General features: G+C 36.4%; 1 protein-coding gene across 2 annotated transcripts in view; it reads right to left on the bottom strand.

The window, feature by feature from the left end:
* LOC128211408 (kinesin-like protein KIF15) overlaps positions 1-25,423 on the bottom strand; it is an 80,189-nt gene that overhangs the window by 15,285 nt on the left and 39,481 nt on the right. The window contains exons 22-28 of one of the 2 annotated variants that reach the window (XM_052916163.1): positions 18,331-18,408; positions 16,208-16,324; positions 14,740-14,799; positions 14,083-14,253; positions 12,226-12,432; positions 7,589-7,633; positions 7,210-7,266 (exon numbers count right to left, since the gene is read on the bottom strand). In XM_052916163.1, the coding sequence (XP_052772123.1) occupies positions 7,210-7,266; positions 7,589-7,633; positions 12,226-12,432; positions 14,083-14,253; positions 14,740-14,799; positions 16,208-16,324; positions 18,331-18,408 (735 nt within the window). The remainder of the gene's footprint in view (positions 1-7,209; positions 7,267-7,588; positions 7,634-12,225; positions 12,433-14,082; positions 14,254-14,739; positions 14,800-16,207; positions 16,325-18,330; positions 18,409-25,423) is intronic. The other variant, XM_052916165.1, reaches the window with a different exon arrangement.

Below are 25,423 nucleotides of genomic sequence, written 5' to 3'. Positions count from 1 at the left end.
GCAATCGAAAATAATAAAACTTACCGTGTAATTACAGTTCACTTTACGTGAATTATAACAAGTCTATCTAGCATGTGTATTGTTTTGTGTATACAAATCTCCAATAATCCATGACACTATCAACAGCAATGCTTGACCAGCTGTCGTCATAAATTCGTTTTTCGTTTGACTAACCAGGACCCCAGTGATTATAGGAGTTACCGTAAGTTATATAGAGTTGGAAAAATACAGAAAATGACTGGAGACTGTATTAAGAACTTGTCACCAACAGAAATGACTTTCTTAAGTAAAATTTCAGCTGCATCATTGTTCTGAAAAATAGTCATTTTTGATCTTTTCAAGCATTCCTTTTTAAGAAAATAGCCTAAACGAACTCAACCTTCACCTTAGTAGCTAAAACATTCATATTACAACTATTTCTATGTGGCACTTTGAGTCATGATATCTAAATAATTAAAGCAATATGAATCCATGATAGATATCAAAGGGCAAAATAACAAGATGTTTTTCCAGCATTAGGCAGTGGAGAAACATCCGAATGGAAGAATAAAAGTGGAGACATAAAAGTGAAGATATAAGAGGGGAAACTTAAGAAGGGGAAATATTCCAGCGGAAACACAAGAGGGAAATTATAAAAGGGGAAACATAAATTGGAATACATAAGAGGGTAGACTTATGAGAGGAGACTTAAAGGGGGATACTTAAGAGCAGGACAAACAAGGAGAGACCTTAGAGGGAAATCATAAGAAGGGAAACATAAGAGGGGTGACTTAATAGGGAAAAGAAGAGGGGAACATAAGAGGGGATACATAAGCAGGGAGACTTAACAGGGAAAAAGTAAAAAGGGAGAATTAAGAGGGGAAACATAAAAGGGGAGACATAAAAGGGGAGTCTTACGAGGAGGACATAAGAGGAGAAATATAAGAGTGAAAACATAAGAGAAACATAAGAGGGGAGACTTAAGACGGGAAGTGGGGAGACTTAAAAGGGGAATACTTAAGAGAGGATATATAAGATGGGAAACATAAGAGGGTAGTCTTAAGAAGGAAACATAAGAGGGAATACTTAAGAGGGGATACAAAAGAGGGGAAACATAAGCAGGGAGACTTAAGAGGGGAAACATAGGAGGGAAACATAAGAGGGAAGACTTAATAGGGGGGGTCTCCTAAGAGGGGAAGACATAAGAGGGGACACATTAGAGGGAAGATATAAGAGAACACAAAAGGGAGGAGACATTAGAAGGGAAGACATATGAGGATAAGAGGGGAGAGATTAGAGGGAACACTTGAAAGATATGAGGGAAGACAAACTAAGAGAGACAATATAGATAGACAAAAGTGGAAAAGAAGAGGGAAAGTCTTAAGAGGGAGATATAAGAGGAATGACTTAAGAGGGAGATATAAAAGGAAAGACTTAAGAGATAAGATAGGAGATTTAAGAGGGGAAATGTAAGAGGTAAAACATAAGAGGGTAGACTTGAGAGGGGAGACAAGAGGATAGACTTAAGATATAAGAGGGGTGACAAAAGGGGAGACATAAGAGGTTAGACATAAGAGATAAGAGGGGAGTTTTGTAAGAGGGGTGACATAAGAGAAAAGACAGGAGATGTAAAAAGGGAGCCACAAGAGGTAAGATATACAAAGATAGAGTTAAGAGATATGAGGAAGACAAAAGAGTGAATACTTAAGAGGGGGGCATAAGAGAGGAAACATTAGAGATTAGAGGGGGTGTCTTTGTTATCGGGCAGACATAAGTGGGGAGTCTTGTAAGACGGGAGACATAAGAGGGAAGACATTAGAGGAAAGACATATGTAGATAGACATAAGACGTAGACATAAGAGGGAAGACATAAGAGGTAAAAGGGGAGCCGAATAAGAAGAGAGACATATGAGGTAAGACAGTAGATGTAAGAGGGAGACATAAGAGGGAAGACATAAGAGAGGAGATATATTTTAGAGATAAGAGGGGAGACATCAGACAGGAAACATATGAGATTGGAGGGGAGACATTAAAGTTAAGAGGGTAGTCTCATAGAGGGGAGACAAAGAGAAAATATGGGAGTCTAGTAAGAGGGGAGACATAAGAGATAAGACGGTTGTCTCATAGAAGGGAGTTAAAAGAGAAAAGAGGGGAGTCATGTAAAAGGGGAGACATAAGAGACAAGAAAAAAATTGATGCATGGCATCAAGTCGGCGCAATAAAATTAGAAGAAAAACCTGCATGTAGATAACCAAAAAATGGTTATTATTTCAATGATAATATGTTGGGTATACATATGTTCGAAGGACATTATGGTTGATAATATTGGTACAATAGTTTAATCCCGGAATTATAGATATTCAGTTTTTTCCAAGCTAATCCTCTGGTTCAAACTAAATTATACCAAAAATATACACATGTCTCTTGAAATTCACCTTTTATTTGTACCAGCATGTTATATGAATTCCTGGCTTTATATATTGTATATGTTTTTGTAACACATTTTACTCTTATGAGTAAATAGAACGGGGATAAAAATACTATACATTAAGAGGGAATTATCTGGAGTTCATTCTTTTGAATGACATTTTCAAAACAAACAATTAAGCTCAATGTTAATTTTTCAAAACTCGCCTTTTTGCTGTCGCCAAGGGATATTACTGCGTAGGAGGTTTAGAAACATAAAGGATATTGTTATAGTACTGTGTAACCTTCATCTATTTTGGAGGAAGTTGGTATCAATCAGAACATCTCGTCCAGTATCTATCTCGAAGCTTGCCGGAAATGGCCGAGTTGTTTGATTGAGTTGGTATTTAAAATCAAAAATTTTAAAATGATAAGCAGGGCTATTATAATATAAGGTTTCATTATCAATTAAAGTGTAAAGTTTTATAAAACATACTAAACTCCACATTTTATCATGCAACGTGGAAAATATTGAAAGCATTGTTCTGCAATTTATGAACTAGTCCCTTAGTTGGAATAATTCTAAAGTAATATCAAATATATTCGGCGCCCAGAAACGACTAATAATACAGGAAACATAAGAGGGAAGTCATAAGAGGGGGAACATACGAGGATTGCCTGTAGAGATAAGAGGGCAGACATAAGAAATAAGACAGGAAACATCAGAGATAAGATTGCAGGCATAAGAGATAAGACAGGAAACACAATAGATAAGACATAAGAGGAATGAGGTATGAGGGGTTACATAAGAGGAAAGTCATTAGAGGGGAGACATAAGAGGTAAGACATATAAGAATGAAATTAGAGACATTAAAGGGATGACTAAAGAGATAAGAGGGAAGACAAACTTAGGGAAGGCAATAGAGATAAAACAAAAGAGGAAAGATAAAAGAGGGAGATATAAGAGGGAAGACTTAAGAGGGGAAACATAAGAGATAAGACAGGAGACATAAGAAATAAGACAAGAAACAGGGAAGACATAGGATTGCATTTACGGATATGAGGGGGACATAAGAAATAAGACTGGAACCATAAGAGATTAGATGGGAGGCATAAGATAGGAGATAAGACATGAGAGGAAGGACATAAGAGATAAGAGGGGCTACATAAGAGGGAAGTCATTAGAGGGGAGACATAATAGGTAAGACATATAAGAACAAGAAATGTTTGTCAAACATTATGCCCCCCCCCTTAGCGCCATGTTGTCAGGATTATTTGGGCAATTGAATGAAATATACATGGAACTCAAGTCAAGTTTTAGGGCCATGGGTGCAGGCAGTGTCAAGTTATCACACAGACAGGCTTTTGCGTTCAAGGTCACTGTGACCTTGACCTTTGACCTGACCGCTTAAATTAAAAAGAGTCATCTACAGTTAAGGCCCAACCCCCTAGTCAAGTTTGATGATCATAGGTCCAGGCTTTGTTGAGATATCACTGGGAGAAGCTTTGTTAACTTTTTCGTGTCAAAGGTCACTGTGACCTTGACTTTTGACCCGATGAAACCCAAAATCAAGAGGAATCATCTGCTGGTCAGACTCAACCTTCATGTCAAGTTTGATGATCATAAGTCCAGGAATTGTTGAGTTTGTCTTCAAGGTCACTGTGACCTTGATCTTTGACCTGATGACCCCATAGTATATAGGGGTCATCAACTGGTCAGGCCCAACCTACATTTCAAGTTTGAAGGCCATGGGTGCAGGCATTGTCGAGTTACCAATCGGACAACCTTGTATCATTCAAGGTCAATGTGACCTTGACCTATGACTCGATGACCCCCAAAATAAATAGGGGTCATCAACTTGTCAAGCCCAACCAAATATTCAAGTTTGAGGGCCATGGGTGCAGCCATTGTCGAGTTATCACTCGGACAACCTTTTATCATTCAAGGTCAATGTAACCTTGACCTTTAGCCCGATGACCCCCAAAATCAAAAGGTGTCATCTAGTGGTCAGGCCGAACTTCCAATTCAAGTTTGAGGGCCATGGGTGAAGGCATTGTCAAGTTATCACTCAGACAACTTTTTATCATTCAAGGTCAATGTGACCTTGACCTTTGGCCAGATGAACCCCAAAATCAATAGGGGTCATCAACTGGTCGGACCCAACCTCAAAGTCAAGATTGAGGGCCATGGGTGCAGGCATTGTCAAACAAGAGATGTTTGTCAAACATTATGCCCCCCTGAGCGCAATGTTATCAGGATTATTTGGACAATTGAATGAAATATGCATGGACCGAAATGATAACTGATTTGTCATTGACATTAGATGCCATTGAGGCAGTTTTAAACTTATGACCATTCAAAGTGTGAGGATAGTAGGTACACTTTTTAATCATGTTCAGATGATGACTGATATTTGCAGATAAAATTGCATCCTCTTAGCAGCAGAAAATAAGTAAATATAACAAAATTTTAATGATGAATATGAGATATGACCATGACCTTTGACCTCAAAAACCATAGGAGTCATCAACTGGTCACCCAAAACCTAAATGTCAAGTTGAGGGTCATGGTTGCAGGCATTGTCAAGTTATCACACAGACAAGCTTTTTGAGTTGAAGGTCACTGTGACCTTGACCTTTAACTTGATGACCCTTAATATACAAGTGGTCATCTATAGGTCAGGCCCAACCCCCGAGTCAAGTTTGAGGGCCAGGGATGCAGGTATTGTCAAGTTATCACTCTAAGAACCTTTTTACATTCAAGGTCACTGTGCCTCCATGTCAAGTAAGATGACCATAGGTCTAGGCATTGTTGAGTTATCACTCAGACAAGCTTTAAAATCCTTTGACCATTAAAGGTCACTGTGACCTTCACCTTTGACCCCTATAATCAATAGGGGTCATCTTCTGGTCATGCCTAACATTCATGTAAAGTTTGGTGACAATACGTCCAGGAATTATTAAGTTATCACTCGGACAAGCTTTGGTCTACTGACAGACCGACGGACCGACATGTGCAAAGCAATATACCCCTCTTCTTCGAAGGGGGGCATAATTACCAATCGGACAACCTTGTATCATTCAACGTCACTGTGACCTTGACCTTTGACCAGATGACCCCTAAAATCAATAGGTCAAGCCCAGCCCCCATGTCAAGTTTGATGACCATAGGTCTAGGCATTGTTGATAAATCCCTTGGACAAGCTTTAAAATCCTTTTACCATTTAAGGTCACTGTCACCTTGACCTTTGACCCGATGACAAATAAATAGGGGTCATCTACTGGTCAGGCCCTATCTTCATGTCAAGTTTTATGACCATACGTCAAGGAATTGTTGAATTATCACTCGGACATGCTTTGGTCTACCGACAGACCCACCAACTGACCGACCGACCAACCGACCGACCGACATGTGCAAAGCAATATACCCCTCTTCTTCGAAGGGGGGCATAATAAGATGAGAGACATTAGAGGGGAAACTTAAGAGGTAAAAGGAACGCAAACCTAATGGAGGCAATAGAGATAAGACAAAAGAGGAATGACGAAAGAGCGTTAAATAAGTGGAAGACTAAAGAGGGAAATATGAAAGGGAAGACTTAAGAGGGAGGTATAAGAAGCAAGACTTAAGAGGGAGATATAAGAGGGAGGCTTAAGAGGGAGATATAAGAGGGCAAGACTTAAGAGGGGATACCAAGAGGGGAAACATAAGCAGGGAGACTTAAGAGGGGAAACATAGGAGGGAAACATAAGAGGGAAGACTTAATAGGGGGGGGGGGTCTCCTAAGAGGGGAAGACATAAGAGGGGACACATTAGAGGGAAGATATAAGAGAGAACACAAAAGGGAGGAGACATTAGAAGGGAAGACATATGAGGATAAGAGGGGAGAGATTAGAGGGAACACTTAAAAGATATGAGGGAAGACAAACTAAGAGAGACAATATAGATAAGACGAAAGTGGAAAAGAAGAGGGAAAGTCTTAAGAGGGAGATATAAGAGGAATGACTTAAGAGGGAGATATAAAAGGAAAGACTTAAGAGATAAGATAGGAGATTTAAGAGGGGAAATGTAAGAGGTAAAACATAAGACTTAAGAGGGAGATATAAGAGGGAGGCTTAAGAGGGAGATATAAGAAGGAAGACTTAAGAGGGAGATATAAGAGGGAGGCTTAAGAGGGAGATATGAGGGCAAGACTTTAGAGGGGGGACATATGAAGGGAGTCATAAGAGATAAGACATAAGAGGGGAGACATAAGACTGCAGTGATAGAGAATACACAAGGGGAGTTGACCTAAGATTGGAGAGGTAAGAGGGAAGACAAAAAGGGGGACAAGCGAGTGGAGATGTAAGAGGGAAGATTTAACACATCAAAGGGGCGATAACAGGAATGACATCAGAAGAAAATTTGAGAGATAAGAGGTGAGACAAAAGAGGGGAGAAATAAGAGATAAGAGGGAAGACGAAAGAGGGGAAATATAAGAGATAAGACAAGAAGGGAGATATAAGGGGGAAGATATAAGAGCAAAGAGGGAAGACAAAAGAGGGGAGATGTAAGAGATAAGAGGGAAGACAAAACAGGGGAGATATCAGAGGGAAGACAAAACGGGGGATATATAAGAGATCAGACAAGATGGAAGATATAAGAAATATGAGGGAAGACAAAAGAGGGGAGATGTAAAAAAAAAAAGAGGGAAGACAAAAGAGGGAATATCTAAGGGATAAGACCCAAGAGAGAAGACAAAATGGTAGAGAATGAAAAAATGAAGGGGAGATTTAACAGGGGACATAAGAATGTTCACTTGCAAATTGATCTTTACTTATTGATACCTTTGATACTTGAACTTTCAGATTCTCATTTTCATCCTGCAGCTGAGCCCTTATCCCCTGTAAAAAAGTCATATGATTCTTATGGATTTAATGAATCATGCATTAACAAGACCTATTATTTTTAGTTATAAGTATCCCCATATACAACCCAGAGACAGGAAGGGTCAAAGCAGCCATATCTAGATTTGATTTATTACATAATTTGTACATCGCAAATATTACTTTATAATGCAAGCTCAACTCATTCTTTGAGAAAGAAAATACCTTAAATGTTAAAATCATGATTATGAACAAGAGGTATAATCATGAACTTGTGTTTACCGCATTGGTTAATACTGTAAAACAAGAGCCATTATTATCCTGTGTAACCTTCACTTACCTCGAGTTCAACAATTTCTTCGGCAAAACCTTCATTCAGGTCAATCTGTAACAGACAAACATCTCTGTACATATATAATCTATTTTTCTGTTGTTAAAATGTATTTCTACTCTGAATGTGATAATTTCTTTGCTGAAAATAATATCACTAGGAAACTCATTATTATCAACATCTATGAGTTACCTGACAAAGGTTCAATATTTTTTATGTCAAAAAACCCCCAAAAACCCAATGCAATCATATGCCAACCATAACATAAATAATGTATGCCATTGACAGTATGTGAAAGTTTAAATGCATGTCATGGACAGTGAGTGTAAATGCATGTCATGGACAGTGAGTGAATATGCATGTCATGGACAGTGAGTGTAAATGCATGTCATGGACAGTGAGTGTAAATGCATGTCATGGACAGTGAGTGTAAATGCATGTCATTAACAGTACAGTCAAACCTGGTTGAACAGTCACCTGCTTTAAAGGGTCACCTGCCTTATCCCGCCACTCCAAATTCCCCCTGTACGTTTGTACTATATAAAGTATGTGCATTAAGAGGTCAACTGTCTAACCCGGCCACGGCCACTAATTTTTTACCTCATGAAGCCATACAAACACTAATTAGCGGCCACTAATCCCTTGTCACTGACACTTCCGCTGGTAATTTTTTTCAATACACAGCTTTAATTGCATACTGAAGTTTACGGAGAAGAATGACGGCCTGGGATATTTCCGTCATCCTATGAAAATGCACATAACATCAAACGATTGCCCTGCATGTTTACTCATCGAGAAACCATGTTTATAACACATTGACGAAGGTTTTGATCATGATTGACACTATTAATAAAGATACTGTAATAACTACAAAGTTAATTATCAAATACCAACAAAGAACACGAGTTATTATGAATTTACAGTTTGCATTGTCACTTGAAGGTGTGAAACGAATTACAATTAATGCAATTTAAACAAAAGCGGTCACAGACATGGGGGTATTTTTTGTAACGAAAGCCATTCAATGGTAAGGATAGTTTCTCAGGAACATAAAACTCTTTCAAAAAAGGTCAAATTGCAAAAGCCTGACAATATGCGCTGCATCACTATATAGTCATCTGTGAAAGTTTGGTAGAAATCGCATGAAAAACGTAAGAGGAGTTGCAAAGAAACCAATTTTAAATGTAAAATAAACAAAGGGCTATAACTCTTTCAAAAATGGTTGAATCGCAAATTCCCGACAATATGCGCTGCATCACTACATAGTCATCAATCTGTGAAAGTTTGGTAGAAATCGCATAAAAAACGTAAAAAGAGTTACGAAGAAACCAATTTTAAATGTAAAATAAGCAAAGGGTAATAACTCTTTCAAAAATGGTCAAATCGCAAAAGCCAGACAATATGCGCTGCTTCACTTTATGATCATCAATCTGTGAAAGTTTGGTAGAAATCGCATGAAAAAACGTAAGAGGAGTTGAGAAGAAACCAATTTAAATGCAAAATAAACAAAGGGCAATAACTCTTTCAAAAATGGTCAAATCGCAAATGGCAGACAATATGCGCTGCGTCACTTTATGATCATCAATCTGTGAAAGTTGGTAGAAATCGCATGAAAAACGTAAGAGGAGTTTTGAAGAAACCAATTTTAAATGTAAAATAACCAAAGGGCAAAAACTCTTTCAAAAATGGTCAAATCAGGAAAGCCCGACAATATGCGCTGCTTCACTTTATGATCATCAATCTGTGAAAAATTGGTAGAAATCGCATGAAAAACGTAAGAGGAGTTACGAAGAAACCAATTTTGAATGTAAAATAAGCAAAGGGCAATAACTTTTTCAAAAATGGTCGAATTAAGAAAGCCAGACAATATGCGCTGCTTCACTTTATGATCATCAATCTGTGAAAGTTTGGTAGAAATCGCATGAAAAACGTAAGAGGAGTTGCGAAGAAACCAATTTAAATGTAAAATAAGCAAAGGGCAATAACTCTTTCAAAAATGGTTGAATCGCAAAAGCCCAACAACATGCGCTGCATCACTATACAGTCATCAATCTGTGAAAGTTTGGTAGAAATCGCATGAAAAACGTAAGAGGAGTTGCGAAGAAACCAATTTTTAATGTAAAATAACCAAAGGGCAATAACTTTTTCAAAAATGGTCAAATCAGGAAAGCCCAACAATATGCGCTGCTTCACATTATGATCATCAATCTGTGAAAGTTTGGTAGAAATCGCATGAAAAACGTAAAAGGAGTTGCGAAGAAACCAATTTTAAATGTAAAATAAACAAAGGGCTACTTTCAAAAATGGTTGAATCGCAAAAGCCAGACAATATGCACTGCGTCACTATATAGTCATCAATCTGTGAAAGTTTGGTAGAAATCATATGAAAAATGTAAGAGATGTTGCGAAGAAACCAATTTAAATGTAAAATAAGCAAAGGGCAATAACTCTTTCAAAAATGGTTAAATCAGGAAAGCCCGACAATTTGCGCTGCTTCACATTATTATCATCAATCTGTGAAAGTTTGGTAGAAATCGCATGAAAAACGTAAGAGGAGTTGCGAAGAAACCAATTTTAAATGTAAAATAAACAAAGGGTAATAACTTTTTCAAAAATGGTTGAATCGCAAAAGCCAGACAATATGCACTGCGTCACTATATAGTCATCAATCTGTGAAAGTTTGGTAGAAATCGCATGAAAAACGTAAGAGAAGTTGCGAAGAAACCAATTTTAAATGTAAAATAAACAAAGGGCTATAACTCTTTGAAAAATGGTTGAATCGCAAAAGCAGGACAATATGCGCTGCTTCACTTTATGATCATCAATCTGTGAAAGTTTGGTAGAAATCGCATGAGAAATGTAAGAGGAAATGCAAAGAAATGAATGTCGGACGGACGCACACACGCAAGCACACATGCACGCACACACACACGCACGCACGCACACACGCATGGAATCGCGCCTACCATTACTATATCCCCTCGCCTCTTCAAGGCGGGAGATACTTAGAGACTGGAGTTAAGCAAACAAAAATGATGGACTACTTTGAAAAGTGAACTCGTAAATGTGCATGTACATGTAGTTGTGTACACAGGGGTGCCAACAGGATTTTGTAAATAAGAGGAAAAATTGCCAGGGGTCATGGGGGCCTGGATTTTCATAGTTTAAAATGGACTAGAATTCATTTACTGATCAGTTATATTTCATATCATTTTATTTATAACTTTGCAATAAAGTTATTTTATCTACTTTTGTTTTTAAAGGTGCTGCACTCTGTATGATGAAATAGCGGGAAAAAAAGAAAATTGTTGAAAACTGACATTAACTTGGTATCGATTTGTACAATGAATTGGAACTTACTAACTGAAGAACCACACAGTTTACAATTAATTTATTTTTTGCAGTTTTTTCGTATTTTTCCATTAAAAAAGATTACTAGGTATGTCTACCTAGTAGAATTCATTCCTTATGCGTGATTGGCTGGTCAATGATATTACCAAGTTAGGTATATAGCTTAAATTTTCCTACTGTTAACGGTTAGCCTTTGTAGCACAGTGGATACAACACTGGACAGCAATTTTGGCTCGAACCCGGTCTCAGACACATTTTTTTTTTTCAATTTTAGTAAAAAAAATTATAATTATGATATCAAAGAGTAAAACGTTTTATTAAATAATTGTCCAGAGATTCGTTACAGAAAAAAACTTTTTTTGGTTCCAATCTGGTGTATAGTCCCTTAAACCTTCTTTAATGATATTGGTTATTTGATTAACCTAATATTAATAGCTTGTAATAGTAGTGAAATATCAAAACATGATAGCCTATCAATATGCGTTTCAGGTAATTCGCCGTGATGTAAGGAATGCTCTGTGTAAGAAGCGTCCCACTTTTTAAGAGAATCCAAGGGTCATCATAAGGCACCAAGACAATGCACACTCGCATACAGCAAAACTCACACAGCTGGAGATCGAGATTCTGGGTTTCAAGTGTTTTACAGCATCCACCGTATTCCTGACCTTGCACTATTGGACTTTGCTTACATCCCACAGCCAAAAGAACAGTTAAGAGGGCAAAAGTTTAAATCAAGTGAAGAACTGATGTCCGCCACAATAGCACTTAAGAGGGATTTGCCTGCTGACAGGTTTGTTAATGTTTAACAAGCATGGGTGAAATACCATCACAGATGCATGGAGCACCCCGCAGGGAATACTTTGAGAAAGGCACATGAGAAAGGTGCAAAACATGCCTAACACTAACATTTTGACGTCATAAATTATGTGGACTGTGCACCACATAAATGACAGTAGATTTGATGTTAGTGATACCGAATTGATATGAGTAATGTTATCTGGCTGATTTTTGTTTTAATTGAATCCCCTGTTCATAAACGTCACAGAGTTTAGGGACAATCATATGTCAGTAATAGCTACTGTTTCCATCACACAAGTCATTAAAATTATACACAGCAATCGCAAAACACAATTTATGTATAATTTCAATCACTGGGATATTATCAGTAACCGAGACATAAGTAGCAAGGGTATATGGGAAAATCATTGTTATATAATGGAACACTGCATAGTGCACAGTTATAGCTGTGCCTACTGGTTACTGATCGGATAGGAGGATATCTTGTATTATTTCACCTGTGCCTGTTTCTTTCCCAACTGCATGATGTGCTCCTCCCTTATGTCAGCAATCTCCCTCTCGAGGTCAGCTATCGCACCTTCATGCTCTTCTTGCACCTTCTGGTAGAAGGCGGACTTCTCTCCCTCCGTCTCAAGAGACTGTCGAAGCTCATAAATCTCCTCGCTTTTCTTTTTTAGTTCACCAAACAGCTTGATGGTTTCCTCCTGTTCCAATAAGAAATTTATGAAAGAATGTTAATCATGATCAAAAGAACTATTATGGTATCAACAACTTAAGCTTAAAGAGAAGCTGTTTTTACCAATAATCTGTACAGAAATATCAAGCCACCCTAGTCACAATAATATTCCACATAGGGTATTTACCATAATCTAAACTTGCCATGAACACTATTATAGACATGAGTGTCATCATAAGACTACATTTATGACCATTTTTATGCATCATACTTTATTTACTCTTTTTCTCATCTCATTGTATGCCCAGAAAATAAATAGTGCGTAGATTCTCACTTTTTTTAAGAAAAAAAATGGGATTGCCCAGGTAAGAAAAGTGCTTGTGGTACACATAAATTTATGTAGTGTTTCCCAGCTTTAATGTTGTCTCCCACAGCAACAGCAATTCCTGTCTTTCAAAATTAGTGGCAATCCTGTAATATATGACTAGTGTATGATTACCAATGAGAGCCACAAATGCAATTGCTACCTTTTTCAAACAAGGGATACAACTCAACAATTATCTATTCCAGAATGGACATGCCTTGCTTCACATACACGCTTTGTCACTGGTTCAAGGTGAATAAAAGTTTCATGTGATTATCTTTAATAGTTCTGAAGTTATGGGTAGGTTATAAAATGTACAGTTTGTACAAATTAAGGGGGAATAAGTTGAAAATTATTAAAGCTAGCTTTATTGGCCTTGCTACAAGTGTGTCACTTGTGTACAAAGTTTCATGTTAATGTATTTTGAGTGAAGCTAGGGTTTAAGTTTTTGAACTACGGAGATTCCATGGACAACAACACAAAGGCTATGACCAAACCAGAGCTGTTGTAGGACAGTGCGCTCAACTATATGCCCCTTTTTCTGAGAAAGGAATGCATTATTGATGTAATATGTGCCTGTAAACACAATAAAAAAAACAGCAAAATAAAGGTGAAATAAGAGTATCAAGATAACTTTAACCAATCTTTTTAAGTCATTCAAGGGCCATTTTTTATATTTAGGATAATATTAAGACATGTAACATAATTGTGTGAACAACTGTGTGAAGTATAAAGTCCATTGGATGAACAGTATTTAAGATCTGAGTTAAAATCTCAAGTTGCCCTAAATCTTAAACCAAACTTTCTAAGGCTATCAAGGGCTATAATTTGTATTTAAGAGTTATGTAACCTATTTGTACGATGGCTGTCAACAATTGTGTGAAGTATGAACTCAATCGAACAAAGGGTATAGGAGTGAATATAAAGTAAAAATCCCAACTTGCCCTTTAACTTGAACCAGACAATATGTTTTCTAAATCTTTTACCTAAGTTCCTAAGTCAATCAGGGGCCATAACTTGTATTTAGGATAATATGGAGTTATGTAACCTTATTGTGTGACTGTCCTGAACCACTGTGTGAAGTATGAAGTGAATTAAATGAAGGCTGTTGGAGTTATAAGGGAAAATGCCAACTTGCACTAAAACTTTAAGTTGTATAACCTTCCTTATTCCTCTAATGTGCAGCTAAAACCTTCTCTTTTTCTCTCCAAAAAACAGATGAGCTAAATATTTCTGGTGGGTGATTTCTGACAAGTTAGAATATAAGCATTATTATTTCTTAACATACATTATGGAGCCTTTGTCCCCCGTTACCTCAGCAGCTTGTAACTTTCTGTCAAGAGTTTGAATCTCATTATCTCTCTCTTTTAAAACCTCTTTATGTTTATCAACTGTGCTCTCGAGCGCCTCTATTCTGTTCTTTTGGTTCTCAACATGCTGTTGTAGTTGCTGTTTCTCTTGCAACTGGTTCAAAGCCTCCTGGGCCTGGAAGAAGGATTGGTGAGAGTCCATGTGTATGCTTTATGGATATTCATAAAATAGTGCGAAATGCAAAATTAGTATAAAGGGCGGGCAATATAGAATCGATCAAGCAGTTTACAAGAACTTATTGTAGACATCAATGCTTAGCTATTTTTCCAGTGATCAAAGGCATAACTCATTAACAGTTTCAGCCAGTATGATAGGACTTGCTCTTTCCTGTTATTGCTGCCATGCTGAACAAGTTTCTGAACAAATGTCTTCATTCTGAAGTTAGGATTTCTTGATTCATGGTCAAAATTAACTTCTTGGCTATTGACGATCACAACATGAGAAATGAAGATGTCTATGACAATGCTTCTTTCTTTAAAAGCTGCACATGCCACTGCTCATAAATCAAAGCAAAAAATAAAAACAAGCAAGTCAAATCTCAAACACCATTGTACATGTATTTCATAGAAATTCCAAATCAACAGCGAATTCCCGACCAACCTTAGAGGCTCCCTCTGTTTTGAGCTGGTTCACTATCTGTTCTTGCTCCTGTTGTGTTTCCTGAAACACCATCACCAAATTCCCTTCAATTCTAAGCATGACAAAATGCAATTGCCTACAAAAGCCTGTGCTAGATGCGGTAGCATATTGAGATTGATGGAGGGTATCTGTATATGGCTGTAGTGTTTATTTTGATGTGTGCTGTCATGCTGTTGCGATATTATATTGCATTAAAGGTTGTTCTTTTTACTAGGTGACATTGATGGTGACTATATTATTAAGTGCAGATAACATGTAATCACTGAACTTTCAATCGTAATTCCACTAATGAAAACTAATCTTTTTCAACATGAGCGCATGCAGGGTCTTATCATCAAATAAAAGAAGCATGCAAAGCCTTCCTCACTACTAAGAACTAGTCTTAAACCATTCAAATTTTTAACTTTCGTTCGAAATAAATCCACTGTATATATAATACTGATTGTATTTGGTTATTTCAAGTGCTGTTATTTTTGTTGTTTTTTCACATTCACAAGCCAAACCCATAGAAAAAACGCTGAAAACATATAAGGATAAATTTACAAAATAAAACAAGCCTAAATCATAAACAGGACCTGTCACAAGAACTGTCACAGGAATATGACAAATGTCCCTAAATTGCCTCGTTGGATCACCTACAGTATGTTACACATATTTTCATGATGACCTACACTACCTTCCCATGAAATTTGGAAATATTGATCACTAACATTTACAAAGAGCAAAGTATGAACATGAAGATGATAAATCACTGCAAGATGGAGTGGATGTCAACTTGTGTCTGTTGTACTTTTAAATGTGATTGTTAGGCATTATTGAACATGTTTGTATGTGAACACTTGACATAATGTTAAAGGTTTTTTTGTCAGGATTCAATTTTTAGTGAAAACCTAGAATAGAAAAAAACTCTTATTTTAACTTTTATGTTAAAGAGAAGAAACAAATTAACAATCACTGGAAAACTGAAATTGAATGATGTATGTAAATGGCATTATCATGTTTACCATATTGAAATCCTGGTATCCATTACCACTAGGGATCATCCACTGGTAGTGTTCAAACTACATTCAGTAAGAGACTCTTAGGCCCAAGTGTTTATCAGTTATTGACCTTAACCTTTGACCCAGTGACCTCAAACGTGTAAGGGTTCATCTGCAAACCAAGCTTGAGGTTCATAGGCCTCAGGAATTCTTTAGTTATTGAACAGAAACAAATTTTCAGCTCAATGTAACAACTACCTTGTCTTTTGACCGAATGACTTTGAAATCATTAGGGTCGTTCTGCTGGTCACGAACAACCTGCCTACCAAGTTTACGGTCCCTTGGATTAGGCATTGTCAAGTTATTGATCACAAATCCTGCAGACAAACAGACAGTCCGATTACTATATGACACCCTTCAGAGGCTAAAAACAACACACAACAACTTACCTGGACTTGTCTCTGTAATTTGGCAATGATCTGTGACTTTTCCTCGATATCCTTCTCATAATTACAGTTTCGGCTCCTGTGGAACTCTGTAGCCACACATTGGTCATCTAGGCTTGACTAAAAGAAAAAAAAAATAGGGGGAGGGGTTCAATGTTACCATGTTTCAAGTTTGCACTGAACAACAATATCTTGAGTCATGATTAAATAAATTCTTATCATACTATAGCACATTTTCTGTAGAGGCATAAGATCATGAAATGTAAGACAATAGGTATTTGTAACAGATAGGTAAAGCAGACATAAAATTTAACTGTGCAAGTAATTTCCTCAAAGCTGAGAAAACCAGGAAAAATTAGCAGAAAGAATGCAAATACATATTTCAATCAAGGTCTGAAACAAGATCTAAATCAATCCAGTTTTCTCACAGGAATCAGTGAGTATTTTCATTACTGAGGATAGAAGAAAGACCATGATTTCTTTTCTATTGACACCTTAAACAGGCTACACCCAGGGCTTGTTTTCCCTTAATCAGACTACAGCCATGACTTGTTTCAGACTTCATCAGGCTACACCCACGACTGGTTTCCCTTGAAACAGACTACATCCATTACTTGTTTCAGACTTAATTAGCTTATATTCATTACTTGTTTTCCCTTAAACAGACTACATCTATTACTTGTTTCAGACTTAATCAGCTTAAATTCATTACTTGTTTTCCCTTAAACAGACTACATCCATGACTTGTTTCAGACTCACACAGGCAACACCCACAACTGGTTTCCCCTGAAACAGACTACATGCATGACTTGTTTCAGACTTAAACAGGCTACACCCACAGCCTTGTTTCAGACTTAATCAGGCTACATCCATGACTTGTTTCAGACTTAATCAGGCTACATATATTATTTGTTTCCTTTAAACAGGCTAATTAATGTCTTGTTCTCCCCTTCAACAGGCTACATTCTCTTCTTTAATCCCGCTAAACAGGCTACATTCACTTCTTGTGTCCCCCTAAACAGGCTACATTCACTTCTTGTGTCCCCTTAAACAGGCTACATTCACTTCTTGTGTCCCCCTAAACAGGCAACATTCACTTCTTGTGTCCGCCTAAACAGGCTACATTCCTTTCCTGTTCCCCCTAAACAGGCTACATTCACGTCTTGTTCCCCACAAACAGGCTACATTCTCGTCTTGTTCCCCACAAACAGGCTACATTTACGTCTTGTTCCCCACAAACAGGCTACATTCGCGTCTTGTTCCCCCCAAACAGGCTAAATTAATTTCTTCCCCCCCCCCAAACAGGCTACCTTCATTTCTTATTCCCCCCCTAAACAGGCTACCTTCATTTTTTATTACCCCCTAAACAGGCTACATTCATTTCTTATTCCCCCCTAAACAGGCTACCTTCATTTCTTATTCCCCCCCTAAACAGGCTACCTTCATTTTTTATTACCCCCTAAACAGGCTACATTCCTTTCCTGTTCCCCCTAAACAGGCTACATTCACGTCTTGTTCCCCACAAACAGGCTACATTCTCGTCTTATTCCCCCCTAAACAGGCTACATTCACGTCTTGTTACCCACAAACAGGCTACATTCACGTCTTGTTCCCCACAAACAGGCTACATTCGCGTCTTGTTCGCCCCTAAACAGGCTACCTTCATTTCTTATTACCCCCTAAACAGGCTACCTTCATTTCTTATTCCCCCTAAACAGGCTTCCTTCATTTCTTATTCCCCCCTAAACAGGCTACCTACATTTCTTATTCCCCCCTAAACAGGCTACCTACATTTCTTATTTCCCCCTAAACAGGCTACCTTCATTTCTTATTCCCCCCTAAACATGCTACATTCATTTCTTATCCCCCCCTTAACAGGCTACATTCATTTCTTATTCCCCCCTAAACAGGCTACTTACATTTCTTATTCCCCCCTAAACAGGCTACCTTCATTTCTTATTCCCCCCTAAACAGGCTACATTCATTTCTTATCCCCCCTAAACAGGCTACATTCATTTCTTATTCCCCCTACAGGCTACATTCCCTTCTTGTTTCCACTTTCTGTCAAAGGTATTGTTTACCATTTATGTACATGCACAGTATCACAGTGACAACAAGATAATTACCGTTAGCTGTTCATTCTCCTCCTGTAGTTTCTCCAAGTTCGTTGAAAGTTGTTCAATTATTGGCTGGCATTCAGTAAGCTGCAATAAACACCATATGTTTAGAGTGCAAACAGATATGTCTGTGAGCTCTTTTCCCAAGCTGAAACAAGTGCACATGTACTTTCGGTATCTATTTTACCACTAAGGCATTAAGACATACCATTGATAGATTTAGGGAAACCTTCTTGGGGGTAAAATTGGAATGATAGATATTGTATTCAGGTCTGGAAATATATTTATAAAGTATTTTCATTCACTCTGTCTATGGGGTGAAACAATGAAGAAAGTTAATCAGACATTTCTACCACTTACGCATTAAAACACAGCATTTATCAAGAAACTGACCGATGCAAATATTTCTGTGCCACTCTTATATATATAAGACACATAATTGTATGGCCCCTTGTTAGGTGACAGCGATACTTGGTTTTGCAAACAATGAACATTACTTACTAAGATCAGCATCATCAAAACATGACTTAAGTTTAACCATACTTACATACTGCAAACTATTTATTTTAAGGATTCATTTTCTTACTACAATATGATGGTGGAATGGAATGACATCTCAGATGACATAAGAAATGAGAAAAGGTGAAAAACTCTCAAATATAAATATACATCTCATCTTCTTTGCACCCCAGTAATTCCTTTACATATATTTATTTGTATGACATATATTATGTTCATAACAATAATGTAATGTATACGATGTCATTGTTATGGTGTCTGTCAGTGAATGCAGGAAATTGAATTAAAAAATTGTAATGTTATAATAAAAAATACATTTTGTAAATCTTACTTGTTTAAATGTAATATTATTGTGCAAATGTTTTTAATTAGTATCGATATGTTTCGGTTAATAGAAGCCCACATTGTAAAGATCATGGATTTTTTAATAGTTTTATACTGATGTCAATATATGTAACTGCATTCTTATAACAAGGGCTGTCACTGAGACAGCACGCTCGACTATTCCGCCGCTTTTCAGTGTATGGATTGAAAAATTTGGCGAAATATGCATGGATCACTGTTAGGTTAGATTTCAATGCAATACATGATGTGCTGAGATATTTACATAAATTGAACTGGAAAATATTTGAGGTGGTACGCAGTCTTTAACGTAAATTCTAAGTCGAAAAAGGGGCATAATTTTGTCAAAATGCTTGATAGAGTTACCTCTTCCTGTGTACAGGTTGGGGGCATGATGGTGAACAAGAGTGCAAATTTTCAAAGCCAGATGTCCATGGACTTTTAAAATATTTGAGGTGGTACGCAAACTTTAACGTAAATTTTAAGTCGAAAAAGGGGCATAATTTTGTCAAAATGCTTGATAAAGTGACCTCCTCCTGTGAACAGGTTTGGGGCATGATGGTGAACAAGTGTGCGATGATTCAAAGCCAGATGTCGATGGACTTTTAAAATATTTGAGGTGGTACGCAAACTTTAACGTAAATTCTAAATAGAAAAAAGGGCATAATTTTTTCAAAATGCTTGATAGAGCTACCTCCTCCTGTGTACAGGTTGGTGGCATGATGGTGAACAAGTGGGCGAAGTTTCAAAGCCAGATGTCAATGGACTTTGAAAATATTTGAGGTGGTACACAAACTTTAACGTATATTTTGAGTCGAAAAACGGGCATAATTTTGTCAAAATGCTTGATAGAGCTACCTCCTCCTGTGTACAGGTTGGAGGTTGGGGGCATGATGGTGAACAAGCGTGCAAAGTTTCAAAGCCAGATGTCGATGGACTTTGAAAAAATTAGATGTGGTACGCAAACTTTAAGGTAAATTTTAGGTCGAAAAAGGGGCATAATTTTGTGAAAATGCTTGATAGAGTTACCTCCTCCTGTGTACAGGTTGGGGGCATTATGGTGAACAAGTGTGCAAAGTTTCAAAGCCATATGTCAATGGACTTTGAAAATATTTGAGGTGGTACGCAAACTTTAACATAAGTGGTTACGCCGACACCGACGCTCGGGTGACTAGGATAGCTCTCCTTATTCTTGGAATATTCGAGCTAATAAATTAAACACTCTTTGAATATAGTTTTCAGGAACACTCCTACTACATCATATGGAAATGCAGAACAATGGAAAATTGAGGCTGCCTTATAACAAAGCCATTCTGTTAACCAAAATGTCAGGGAGGCCAGAATATTCAAAAGTTTAAAACCACACCGTACCATTAAAAATTTGCAAGACATTGAAAGCTGTACAATGGTCTAGTTCAATGGAAAAGTCTGATTATTAAATTCAATATTGTGAAAAACAATATAATTCTACAAACTTAAGACATATTGATAATTACTTTTACCCATACGTCTACCAAAAGAAAAATAACTAGCGCCATGACAGGAGTGAAAAGGGCCCAAAATTTTAGCAATTTTTTATTGAAAGGCGGTGCAATTTGAAGAATGTTATTAAGTATATACAGGGTTCCCACATTTTTCTTTAAGTAAAATTCCAGACTTTTTCAAGTTTTTTTTTGCAAATTACATACTTTCTCTCAACTGTTTTCACAGTTATTACAACGAAACATTTCAGTGAAATAACTTATTTGCCATTTTTGCCATTTATTAAACAACTTGTTAAATAACATCAAATGTCATTTTCAAAGAGTTTTATTCTCAAAAACAAAACCTTTCACTTTCTGAACTTCTTAGACATTTATTGAACAACATGATTAACCTTTAGCATGCTGAATACTGTTGGCCTCTGTGAACAGTGTAGACATGGATCAGCTGGCATGATCAGGGTCTAAGCTATTTGTATTTGCTACTTGGAAACTTAAAGGCTTACCTATTATAGTGCATAGAACAGTGTGGACCCTGATCAGCCAGCATGGTTTGGTGCCGGTTGATCTTCTAACAATATCAATTTTCGTAATTGGTGGATAAATGCATGCTTAAGGTAAATATAATCAAATATCACATTAAAAAAAGTTTTACTCTCTGAACAAAAACTTACTTTCTGAACATTTTTTAAAGCTGCACTCTCATAGATACTTTTTTAACAACTTATTTCATTTTTTGTCTGAGATAGATCAATTTTTGACGTAAATATTTGCAAACCAACGATAAAAGATTGCCAACAAAAGATCAGATTGCTAATTTTCATATTTATATTCGAAAATTTATGTTTTATGGTTTATTAACGGTTATATAAATATGCATAAAACACCAATTTTTGATCTTAAATATAAATATCTGTGATCTATCTTTTTGCCAGCAGTCTTAAATAATTGGTTTTCATGGATTTTTGCCAAAATTGGCTCGTTCCAAGACAAAAGTAAGAAAGTTGTCAAATTGTTCAATCCGTAAGAGGGAAGCTTTAAACAAATATTGAACAACTTGAACTCATAACATCCAGTGTCATTTTAAAAGAGTTGAACTCTCTTTAAAAAAATCTACTTGCATCAATGAGCATGCAATTCAGCTATATCTGTCCATCAAGCTTCATCAATCCATGGGTGAAAATGCAAAATAAGTGACTTTTTTGCACAAGTTTAAAACTATTATGATGTCTACTGGCCAAAGAACTGTGGTCTTCTCAATGTCTATAAATACGAGCAAGGTCAGTCTAAAGGCATGATCATTCATAGATTCACATATGAATAGCAAATATTTGCCAGGCTGTGTAGCACTTCGCAGACTAGTAAGATTATTGCAATTAACATTCATGTATGTTATTGACAGCGTATCTCAAGTTTATTTTAATGAACTAGGGCCAATTTCACGTATTAAAATATATTTCGATGAATGCATGGATCGCTAATTATCCATGATCATTAATTAGCATACTGTAGATTAAAAATATCGTTGTATATAGCACCCACGATTCTTACTGACAGCGTATATAAAGCGAATCCCGACAAACTGCGGCCAATTTCTGGTTTAAAATAACTTTTAAATGCAGACGGCAGTGACAAATAAACGCTTGCATGTGGTAACGGAAACCTTCTTAGTCTCGATTATTCAGCCGCTCTGATCAGAGTCAATTCAACAGAACAGTGTCAGATGCAAGCGTTTAGATGATCGAGAGTACTTACTTTTACTAGTTTCGTACCCAAAACAGTTTGATCTTTAAATATTACTTTTCCCAGGCTTTTCCCCGATTTTAACCTATAATCGCAAAATTCAAGGCATTTTCACGACCGGGAACAGACTTTTCGATATTCCCAACTTTTTCCCGTTTTCCCGGTAGCGTAGGGAACCCTGTATATAACCAAGAATCTATCCATGAATGATCATATACATGTACTCAATGTCATAATTTGTAAGTTTGCAAAGGGCCATTAATGTGACAATATTTATGCACAAGGTACATACCTTGTTACAAAAGAGCTTATCATTACTCTGAGCAAGTAAAGAAAGTTTGAACTTAATATCTTGAACAGTATTTAAATTATTAACTAAACCATAAAAATACAAGAAAATTAATTTTTAAGAATATAAAGGGCCATAAATCTGACAATAGTTCAACAAAAGTTATTTAACATGTCACAATAGGCCTATTGTTACTGTGAGGAAGTATGGAATTGATATCTTGAATGGCTGATAACTTATTAACAAAAAAACCAAAAAAATGTTGACAGACAGACGGACAGGGTGATTACTATAGTGCACCAGCAATTCTTTTTCGGGGCCCTAATTATCTTAGAAGTATTTCTTGCATTATAATTCATGATATTTATAAATCCCACCTGTAAAATCTATTGATTCCTTTCTTAATTTGAAGTAAAAACAACAACAGCAGGGTTTACTTAATTTGAAGTAAAAACAACAACAGTAAGGTTTCCTTCTGAAAACATATTTATAACTTATTTCAGAGTGAATGGCCATTCTTGTAATTATTCTAGTGATCACCAAATCCACAAGCCTTTGAGATTCCAATATTTCAGTCAGATTCATTCGTTTTCAGTTTATCCTTGTAGTTTGGTTTAACATTACTGTTCAACAATAAATCAACCAACCTCTCTGTCAGATTCTATCATTCTCAGGAAATATAAGGTTAAAACTACAGTGGAAACTCACTAAACCGGATCTCCACAAAACCGGAATCCTCCGGATACCGGACTTTTTTCAGAGTCCCGGTTTTCCCCTTCTATTTTCAATGTAAAAACATCCCTACAAAACTGGAACCCCGGAATTCCGGATACCGGACAAAAAATCGAAAAAATTTGTTAGTTGTCAACGTTATTTTACCTCACAAAACCGGATGTATATTTGTTAAAACATGTCAAAATGATTTTGTGTATAAGGAATTCGCAAATTGTGTGTCACTTTGTTTTGACAGCCGGTGCCATGTTAAATATTGCACCTGTGATGTTGTGTTAACTCGATAATTGATAATGATGATTGCGCTGTGGATTGACTGCCGCGCCATAATCAAACGATAATCAAACTTGGGAAAAGAAAATTGATTGAAACATTAATTTGTTTGTTGCAGAAAATAAAGAACTAGAAACGGTTATTAAGTGATCATTTTGGAGGGTTGTTTTATCTTAAGACTTCTATGATTGAATCAAATTAGAGCGTGCGTTAATTAAACTATCAAACATACATAACAAGCATTAAATTACGCGAGTAGTTTGATTTTAAGACTTGAAAAAAGATGATAATAAAAACCCAGAAATGTTAAATTATGTCTATCACTTTTGCATGTGATTCAATCATGTCTTATCCTCCGTCTAAATGTCGAAGAATTGAACTGTCCCTTGAGGACAAAATGAATATTTTGAGTAATCTTACTCCGTACATCAAATCCTCACTAAACCGGAATCCTCACTAAGGCCTTTTTTATTTGATTCTATGTTTTACGAACACCGCCGCTCAAAAAAACTCATATTTGAAATAAAAATAAAATTGTGATTTCGGTTTTGTTTTATTTCCGCCGGTGAAACTTTATCGCGGCAAATCATAAAAAGCAGAGGACATCGCAATAGCTGTAAAAATATTGGTGTAAACATTTCTGAAAAAGTTTAAGCCAATGAAAAACATTGGGTGCAGGACGAAGTGAACCATTTCACAAGTGAACCAGTTCCTAAGTGTACCATTTCAGGACCAAGTGAACCACATATGCATTATATAGTGGCTATTGTGTGATGGCACACTGCCTGAAAGGTGATAATAACTAGTAATTATCGCCATTTGAATGCAATACTTCACACATTTGTTACACAGTTAAAGATGTTTATTTAGCTGTTAGAAATTGAAAAGGCATGAAACCTTAGGCTTTTAAGCTTCATGACAATTAAAATAGTTCTTCTAAGCTATTTTCACTGTATGATAGTAACATAAATTATATAGCATATTCGCTGGAACTCTTGGCACTATATTGTTCATTGTGGATAATAAAGTCAAACAATAGTTAAAATAAAAAAGTTATTGCATAATCATGTAGCAACGAATTTAAATTTATTTACACGGAAGTTGAAGGACTGCCCTTCATGTATTTATTGCAATGAAGATTACGAACACTTTTTTTATTGAATGTCCATTTTTGACAACTTTCTGGAATGCTATACATGAGATTTTTTGAAAGATGTGGAACACAGAAAGAATTTAAGATATAGTAATAGGTGACAAAATTGACCAAAAAGAGTATAATATTGTAAACATTGTTTTAAGTCAAATTGCCCATTGCATCATTTCTAAACGTTTTATGAACACTTTTGTTAATGAAATCACAATATAATGTTAAAGCATTTTCAAAATGTTCACTATTCACCTCCTTTCATAAATTATATTGTTCCACTTCTATTTCTATAGTGTATGTATTGCTTGTTTTTTAAAAAAATAAATAAATAAATAAACGTGTTGTTGATCATGAACTGGCAATTCCGAATAGAAAAAAATAATTGATATAATGAAAGTATATGTCACTATGTTTGTTCACAGCTTCTGTAAGTGAGCTGTTTAATTAGTAATTACCAATTAATAAGGCCAATTATCCATTAAGTACACTTAAGACTTTTGTTTTTGGGAGATGATTGAGGTGTAAATAATAAACATAGAGATTTTTTTAACATATATGGAATAAAATTCAACAAAG

The sequence above is a fragment of the Mya arenaria genome, chromosome 12 (assembly GCF_026914265.1).
Source record: "Mya arenaria isolate MELC-2E11 chromosome 12, ASM2691426v1".
NCBI classification, from domain to species: Eukaryota; Metazoa; Mollusca; class Bivalvia; order Myida; family Myidae; genus Mya; species Mya arenaria.
This window is presented reverse-complemented; position numbering and strand designations above follow the sequence as displayed.